This window comes from Chenopodium quinoa, unplaced genomic scaffold, assembly GCF_001683475.1.
Source record: "Chenopodium quinoa cultivar QQ74 unplaced genomic scaffold, ASM168347v1, whole genome shotgun sequence".
In the NCBI taxonomy this organism is placed as follows: Eukaryota; Viridiplantae; Streptophyta; class Magnoliopsida; order Caryophyllales; family Amaranthaceae; genus Chenopodium; species Chenopodium quinoa.
The window spans coordinates 2,248,197-2,257,227 of NW_018743175.1; the positions used below are offsets into that span (position 1 = coordinate 2,248,197).

At 33.6% G+C, this 9,031-nt stretch overlaps 1 protein-coding gene across 1 annotated transcript; it reads left to right on the forward strand.

Moving 5' to 3' along the window:
* Nucleotides 1-1,062: 1,062 nt before the first annotated feature.
* LOC110732419 ((S)-ureidoglycine aminohydrolase-like) lies at nucleotides 1,063-8,252 on the forward strand. Its single transcript, XM_021912362.1, has 13 exons — nucleotides 1,063-1,237; nucleotides 1,331-1,459; nucleotides 2,331-2,418; nucleotides 2,506-2,582; nucleotides 2,801-2,840; nucleotides 3,005-3,071; nucleotides 3,790-3,875; nucleotides 4,726-4,807; nucleotides 5,645-5,701; nucleotides 6,769-6,807; nucleotides 7,208-7,278; nucleotides 7,911-7,964; nucleotides 8,045-8,252. The coding sequence occupies exons 1-13, from the start codon at nucleotides 1,174-1,176 to the stop codon at nucleotides 8,112-8,114; spliced, it is 924 nt and encodes a 307-aa protein (XP_021768054.1). The 5' UTR covers nucleotides 1,063-1,173; the 3' UTR covers nucleotides 8,115-8,252.
* The last annotated feature ends 779 nt before the right edge of the window (nucleotides 8,253-9,031 follow it).

A 9,031-nucleotide genomic window follows, 5' to 3' on the forward strand; every position in this document is an offset into this window, starting at 1 on the left:
TAAAAATAACTTTTGGAGAGTTAGGATCTTGCCCAATTTGGCTAGCTGCTTGTATCCAAACATCAATAAGCAAATCCACAACTGAATATTTATCGGGATCCACTCCTTGTATGATAAAACATTTCTCGTAATAACGACACAAAAGTTTATGCTGTTGCAATGTACAAAGCAGATTATTAAATAAACAAATTATGATCCTAGACAATATACAATCATATCCAATAATCAAGCATGTTATCATGCATAAACAAATTAAACATCAAATGATGACATTGATATTAATACTATAGATTACATTTTACTTTAATTTTGCCAATAATATCACTTCAAAACTATCAAATTTGTTTACTGTACATATAAAAATATACTTTTTAAACTCACAAATTGAAATTCCCATACAAATTCATGATATCAACACTTGTGTAATTGATAAATTATGACATATTCCACTAAAAGATACCAACCTTAAATCTACTTTATTTAATAATTTAACAAATATTACCTTCATTTTGCACCGCAATTGCCAAATTGCTTGTTTGCTTGGATTGAGTTTTACGATTGCGGCATTATCTTCACCGATGAATGAGACAAATTTTATTTGATTAGAGGAGATACTTAATTTGTGATGAATTATGAAAATGGGTAGAAGTGTAGAACCGTAGAAGCTAGGGGAAAATTATGAGAGAGATGAGGGAAATGGGTTTTGGGGGAAAATTTAGAGACCATAATATAATTATACGGCTTTAGTTTAATAAAAAATAATGATATTTTTTTTAAAAAAAATTAACAGAAAATGTAACACCATTAACTATTAGGCACTAATTATCTAATGACAGAATACTAAAGTGGAAATATTAAAACCATGGGTCACCAAAATAGAATTTAACGTTGGGTCACCAAAATAGAATTTAATGTTGGGACACCAAAGTGTAAATTTTCCATTATTTTTTCTTAATCTTGTTTTTTTCCTTCTATCCACTCTCTTATAAAGGAGCAAGTGTCAATTGATTAACGTTAAAGCGAATATAATTAAAAACTATGTATAAATATAATAACGCATAACAGACAAAATCTTCTTACTAAGAACTTCACTATATCAGTCTCATTCATTTCTTAATCTTACAGAAAAAGCTCACCCAAAATTCGAACCGCCATTATTCAATTTTCTTCAATATGCAGCGTTTTCCGCCATTAACAAACCTCTTCTTCGTCTTCTTCCTCTTCTCCATTTCTTCAAGTTGGTGACATTGATCAATATTTCCTTATTTTATCCGGTTTTATGAAGTTTTTTTTGGTTGAAACTGAAACGTTTTATGGTATTTTTGAGCAGGTTTTTTCGAAGTAGTTGTTTCCGAAAAAGGGTTTTGCTCTGCTCCAAATTCCGCCATTAATGGCGAAAATACCAAAGCTTTGTATTGGAAAGTTACTAACCCTACCCTCGCACCTGTTCATCTCGAAGGTTAGTTATATGGTACTTGATTTTGTAAGAATTATTTGGTTTTGAATTAGGGTTTTGTGTATCGATTATTTATTTGTTTTGTGACTTTTCTTATTTGATTTATTCTAGACTTATTGTTATGTTTGCGGGGATGAATTATTGAAATGAAAATTGTATAAAGGAGTAGCGTTTTGTAAATTAGTCATGATCATTGGTATTAGTGAATAGTGATTTGGATATTGTGTTCGTCATTTGTTGGCGAAAGCTGCTATTATCTGTTGATGATGTTGTTTTAATATGTTGATTTGGTAAATACATGTGTTTGATGAATTGATGAGGTGTTGGATGAGGGTGTTTATGGTTTAAACTTTAGAGCGAGTTAAATTATCGTTTGTTGTTTAAAAGGCAGAAATTTATTTGATTATTTGGATAGAACAGGTAAGTGTTTGTGAAGAACTGAGGTAACATATAATACAGAAATATGTTTGTATTTGATAATTGTAGATTTGTAGAGTTGTATTTTTGTACCTTAATTCGGTTATTTTGCTTGTTGTGGCTTCTTTGCTTGAGTAATCATGGTGTAATGCTAATAGAGTGCATGTTTTGAAATATGCCAAGTTCAACTCTTCAAGGCCTTCCTTGTGAATTGTATCCTCTTTAGCCCAATGCCCAATCCAGTCGTTAAAAATTTTATTTTATGATTGCAAATGGTTTAAAGGTAATTGGTATGATAATTTGGCTACTTGAGTTTATCAAGTTTGCACTTTGCAGTCTGTGTCTTGCCGTCAAGGTTCCACAGTTCATTATTCTCTGTAAATGATAGTATGATATCGTTAGATATGTCTCTAATTATATCCCTTTTTAAATCTTGTGCCTCATGTCTTGCATGCAGATTTACCTGGGTTTACTCGAAGTGTATACAAAAGAGATTATGCATTGATAACGCCTGAAAGCCATGTGTTGAGCCCTCTGCCTGAGTGGTTAGTTTTTTTTTAATTACAATTAGATCACCTTCAATTCTTAGTGTTGTTAATCATGTTGATTTTATTTGTTTACTGCTGCTAAAGGAAGAATACCCTGGGAATACATTTGATCACACCGGCAATGGGCTCACACTTTGTCATGTACATTGCCAAGATGCAAGGTAATGGAAAGGGTCCTTATCTAATCTTGTTCGTAGTGTGGACAAATTTATATAATGAAAAAAACTCTTTGATGCGGAAGGAGCTTTTGTATGGACTTGAGACCTGCTTTCTATATCTTGGAATTTCATTAACTTTGTGTAAAGGGCTACTCTGGTGATTAGGTAGAGATGCTTGGGTTTTGTTTTGTATAATTCTTTCGTCATCTCATTGTGTGCAGACAATTCAAGATCAGCACCCCCTCCTGTTGATGTTGAGAGGTAATGATAATGTTGTCTTTCCTGCAGAATTTGAAAGAAATGAGAATTTACCTCTGCATTTGGTTCCTTTCATCTATTTTGTGTTTTTCATGATTCTCTGTTACCATCATAGGATTCATAGGGCATTTTTGGTTTAATTTCAACTTTCTTGTCTGTGGTTATAGGTTTATTTTTGTGGTTGATGGAGCTGTCACTTTGACTAATGGCTCCGACAACAGTCATAGCCTAGTGGTAAGAGGCTTTATCCTTTCACTTCAATTTTTTTCCCCCCTGGAAATTTAGGAGAAATCCTTAAGTGTGGGAAGTATTTAAACTCTTTTAAGTGATTAGTTTATGGGGTGTGTTGGACTCGTATGTTTTCCCTGGCCCTCTTCTAAATTCCATTATAGGAGGGGTGTATCCACGGACCACGGCTTTACTTGCCTATATGTTTACAATTGCTTACTTATATCTGTTCATGCTCTGCTTATCCTTTTGGCGTCGATGTTTGGAAATTTGAGGTCTCACATCAGGTTATATAGCCTTATGCTGGCCCGTTGGTTATTACTCTGCCATCTGTACTCTGTAGTTATGGAACGAGGGCTCATTTTTTATTGCATTATTAGGTGGTTGGATATTTTTGGAACCTTAACAAATTCATTGGTATTATAGGTATAAAGTGGATTAGCTTGCCTCCTCTCTTGTTGGCATTGTGGTATATGCATGTCTTGCTTCTCATCTTCTTAACCAACCAACTGACCGGCTAAATTTTGTGTTTAGTGGTAAAGTGTGAAGTAACATGACCTTTTTTTTTTATCATGAGAGAAGCTGTATGATAAAGTAGTGTACCTTGCGTACCTTTTCGTTTCTCTGTTGGTGTTTTTGGCGGGGGGGGGGGGTCTTTAATTTTCATAATATTCTCTTATTAAATACGACGCAAACTTATTATGTATAATTTTTTGTGATGTAGGTGGATTCATTTGCTTATCTTCCTCCAAATTTCCAGCATTCAATTGACAGTGATACACCTGCTACTCTTGTTGTTTTTGAACGAAGGTTTATCCTATATTCTTTCTTTTGTTTCTATGACTTTGTTACCCCATTTGTAGTTTTCTTGACATGTGGCTGTGTTTGTTAATATACATTTTCTAGCTCAGTAAATTTAAGTAATATATTTCATCGTGGATATGTTCTTTTCAATAATTTTGTTGAAGTGAACTTGTCCTATTTAAGCTGAATTGATTTTTGATTAGGATTTATACATATTTACTCTGTAGTTTATCATGATTGTTACTTCGTATTTTTTGTTACTGGTGTTTATGTTTGTTATTCCTGAAATTATTACTACTGCCATTTTCAACTAGAAAACTCCATATTAATGCAATAGTATTAGTGGTCGTGAATCTTTTCAATTATTACTTCGTCAACAATTATTGTGATAAATTATTAATCAATATGGGGTAGAAGATTGTAATTTATTTTATTGATAAATGTGAGAAAGTGGTATGAAAGCTGAATTAACTTTTGTTTGATCGAACTCCTATTTGTGGTATTGAATTGACCTTTTTGTTGAGTTTATGTTTCTGAGATGAAATGTGGCCTTATATCTCAAGCATATGGATAAGCTTCATGTTTATAGATTATTTTTAAATAGTGGAATAGTATGATTTTGTATAGCCCCTCCTACATCATACCCAGAGATAATCTAATAAGTAATTAAGGGTGAGGAAAGCAGTTCATTTCTGTAAATCTGTTATCAAATTAATGATACAAATTTCCTGGAGAACCATCTACATTTTATATTATTGGAACCAGGTTGCAGTGACCCAATAGAAGTTCCCATCCTTTTGTGATCATAATGTTCCTTTTGAAAGAGTCGAAAGAGCTAAATTTGTTTTCTTTTTAGGCATTCTTATCTGGGCAATCATGTTCCTGAGCTTACAATTGGCTCAACAGATAAGCAGCAACTGCTTGAAACTCCTGGAGAGGTATGCTTTACTTCTGTGGTGTATAGTCTTTGTTTGTCACTGATCAATTTACTCATGCTGCTTCTGCTTCTTCTTTTTTTTTTTTTTTTTTTTTTTTTTTTTTTTTTTTTTTTGCATTTGAGTGGTAAAGGATCATCTAAATTATGGTTTACAATGTGTGATTATAAAATTTTATTCCAAAAATTCTTATAAACATTTTTCAATTTTTTTTGTTAGGATACCTTAAAACGATTTCGATTTTGGTCCCTGCGTGCCATACTAGATCCATATACCAAGAAAAATATGAATAAAGTAATGTAAGTGAATCCTTGTGATTACTTTTTGAGGAGTCAGGACTCAGGAATCAGGTCATATGCAATAAGAGATTTAATCCCACATTAAGCCAGATTGGGGCAAAATAATATTATTGTATAAGAGGGAGGAACTGCATGGAATGGATTTAAATGGAAATTGGGACAACTTTATGGAACGGTGGGAGTAGATGATTGAGTGAAATTAGTGATAACCATAGCTACCATTTAGCCTCTTTATTCGTTGTTAAAAATGGATTATTACCTACAGCTCTCTTCAAAAGTTTACATTTTTGTGGGAGTAGAGGAAAGGGACCTTGTGGAACCATAGGTTCCCTAGTCCTCACACGTTAGAACTGCTTGAGGGCCAGTCTGTTGCTTGGGCCTTAAAAGGATTGCATTACCAAAGTCATTAATTTCTTTTTATTGTGTTATGTATAGAAAGGTGGGTCACTTGTATGGTGATTAGACAAAGACAAGGTAAGATGCTCTGGCAATTCCTTCCTAAATTTCTGTTCTGTTGAATATATGTTTATCTTGTGGCCAGATTTTCCAGCTCAGGAAGCTTCTTCCGACTTCAATGGCCTATGATTTCAATATCCATGTAAGCCAACACATTCCAGAAATACAAGTTGTGTTACAGCAGTTAAAACAGTTAACTCGTTTTAAGTTTTTAAAGTATTTAGGTTAATTAATGGTTTGTCTTATCTGCATCCTTTCATCCCTTTTGTTTAATGATCGCTGTTATACTTGTTTTGTACAAAGTATAATTTAAAGTTTAGGTAGATTTATGTTTTCTTATCTCTATCCTGTTGTCCCTATTGTTTATGAACTTTGTTTAATAATTCACTAGTATTTGGGCCCGGGCGATGCCCCGGGTCATTACATGGGGTTGATCATTAATATACGTTTTAAATTATGACTCAATTTTCTTGTAATTAAATTTGTTATTATATTCATATTGTCATTCACTACATATTAATATTTTGTATTCGATAGATAACATAAAATATCCCGTAGTTTGGTGGTAAGACACTCATTTCTTGAATTAGAGGTTGCATGTTCAAATCTTATTGAGAACTTTTTTAATATAAGTACATGCAATGAGAAACAAATGGAGGCTAAGGGAGAGCCACGTGACGTAATGAGAAGTTGAGTAGGTGACGTGGCGTCATGAAGGGGTCTAAGTGGCACATGTGGCACATAGACGTTCTTAATAAGAACGTTTTTTTAATATACTAGTATAGATTTTAAATTTGGTTGTTTCTTATATAATTCACTTTCTGCAGTGGTAGGGACTAATATAACATATATTGCCTGCTTTCTTGGATCCAGATACTATACTTATCACATAATACTATTATACATTGTATGTGTATTTTTGAAGTCTATATACACTTAGGCTAACTAGTCACACATTATGCACAATAATTCTATGCAAATGTCGGTCAATATTATTAAGTTTATGGGATTAGTAATTGGATGGACAAATAGAGTAAAAAAGCTTGCTCTTTTTTGCTCCTTTGTGAAATTGGACTAGAAAGACTACTCAAGTTAAGGCTTTTTATTTATCGTCTATAAATGTTCAATATTTTGATGGCCTAACACCCCATATATAGTTTAAAGGCGGTTTTTGATTTGACATTAGTTCGTTACTATGTATGTATGCAGATAATGGATTTTCAGCCTGGTGAATTTCTCAATGTGAAGGTAACCTGTTGCTCATTTTTGGCTTTATTTATTTATCTATTTATTTTTATACTTGTGTATTATTTTGTCTCTCTAATAATAGCTTTCTTTATAAAAGAAAAAAGAAAGATTTTAATGAAAGCTTCTCTCACTTGGGGATTGGTGATGGGTGACATGGCTTTGAATCATAATTCTGAACCAGTATAAGCAACGTTAGTTTCCCTAGTACAATAAGCTGCTATTGGTTTCTTTGTTTTTGCTTTTCTTGTGCTGCTTTGTTTATCTTTTCTTGTTCACAGCTTTGTATTATCATCATAAAAGGTTTACTATCTGTTCCAATATTACTAGTCACGATGAGTTTATTTCATAGTAGCATTGTGTTTTACAAGTACTTGAACTTTTGATTTAACCCCTTCTGCAGGAGGTTCATTATAACCAACATGGTTTATTACTTCTGGAAGGTCAGGGCATTTACAGATTGGGTGACAGCTGGTAAGCATTTTGCTATTCCGTATATGATATATATGCATTTGAGCACATTTTTTAGGTTTAAGGCTTCCACTCTTCATTCTAGTTTCGATATTTGTATAGTGTATACCTTTACTTGCATCATCAGGCAAGGAAATATATTCAAAATTGCTTAAATTACTTATGGCTCGTATAATCTTTTAATATTAGGGTACTAAATCCGATTGTCTACATGTAATTACTCCTATACAATCATTTCCAAAATAAACATTTCCTGTAAAATTTACATATCCCTACTAAAGCTAAATCTAGTATGCTTTGCAAGATAAAGCTAAAGCTCTAATCTTGGAAATCATATGATAAAGAGAAAATGTTGCTCAAAATGGAGCCATTTCATAACCCTGGTCAGACCTTATAGGAACAATTACCCCCCAAAAAAAGATGATAGACTTGGCGGCTTGGCGTACAGCTTATATAAAACTTCCAGCACCAGATTAATAAAACCCAACTCAATAAACTCATGATGCATATATTTATCATGTATACTTTGAGCATTGACCCCACACAGCCCTTGATGCCCTGATGAATTTATTATTATCTCAACTTCTTCCTCTTCTTGAAAAGTGTGTGACATTATATTGGTTATCATGTAATAGGCACCCTGTTCAAGCAGGCGATGCTATATGGATGGCGCCATTTGTGCCTCAATGGTGAGCTTGAATTCTTATTATTTCAGCAGATCTTCTGATATTAATCAGTTTAAAAAACTGAAATTTCTCAATCCTTTCAGGTATGCTGCCCTTGGGAAATCCAGGACACGTTATCTTCTATACAAAGATGTAAACAGGAATCCTCTGTAATGTTGTTTGGGTGATGTGATGAAAAAACATACTGATGGATTTTTCGCATCGATGTGAAAGTCCATGTGTTTTGTCATGGTCAAGTCTGTGTACAATTACCTTATCTATTGCATAATAAAGACTTTTTTTTGGTTTTTTTTCTTGTTATTGCTTTGATAAAAATGAAGGATTGTGTTTCCAATATTTTAAGGTCAATAATAGGTATTACTGGTGATGATCTGAGAGGTAGCTGAAGCTTCATCATTGTCGGAGTCTTTGAGGGCTTGATAAATATTGACCTAGCCCTCCCAGTGTATGTTACTGATGGCTTGGCACACTGATGCGCCCTTGGTGTCTTATTCATAATATTCTTATTACCGATCAAAGAAAAGCTTCACGGGGTTGATTATCAGAGAACAGGCTGCACAACTTAATTCATAATTAATTCATGTGAATTGGTTTGGTTTCTGGAGATGGGTGAGACAAGGAAAGAAGGTTCTTTGTACTTATGCTGCCATGGGTAAGAAAGCTGATTGTTGGATTTCCTGTATTAGTGATGGAAAAATTTGCACGTCTGCTGGATGTGTTGGTCTCTCTTTCTAAAGTTAAGGGTGGATGATGTTGGCTAGAGTTTGCTAAATCCCATCATACCATTCCTGCGAACTGTTTGATCATATTTATTTTTCTCTTGCCACATATGTTATGTTGGCCTATATATTATGAGACAAATTTGATTTTGATGGGGCTCATGTAGTCATGTTACTATTTTATTACAGTTTTCTGGACATACGGTCTGTTCTTCCTCTTCCTCACCTTCTTCTCTCCATGTAACTCTTTTCGTTGATTTGGTGAACTCCATAGCTAAATTGCGGGCTATATTCTCTATCCCCAGTAGTAAGCTGACTGTCCAATGAAAGTTTTAGATATGGCACAGATGC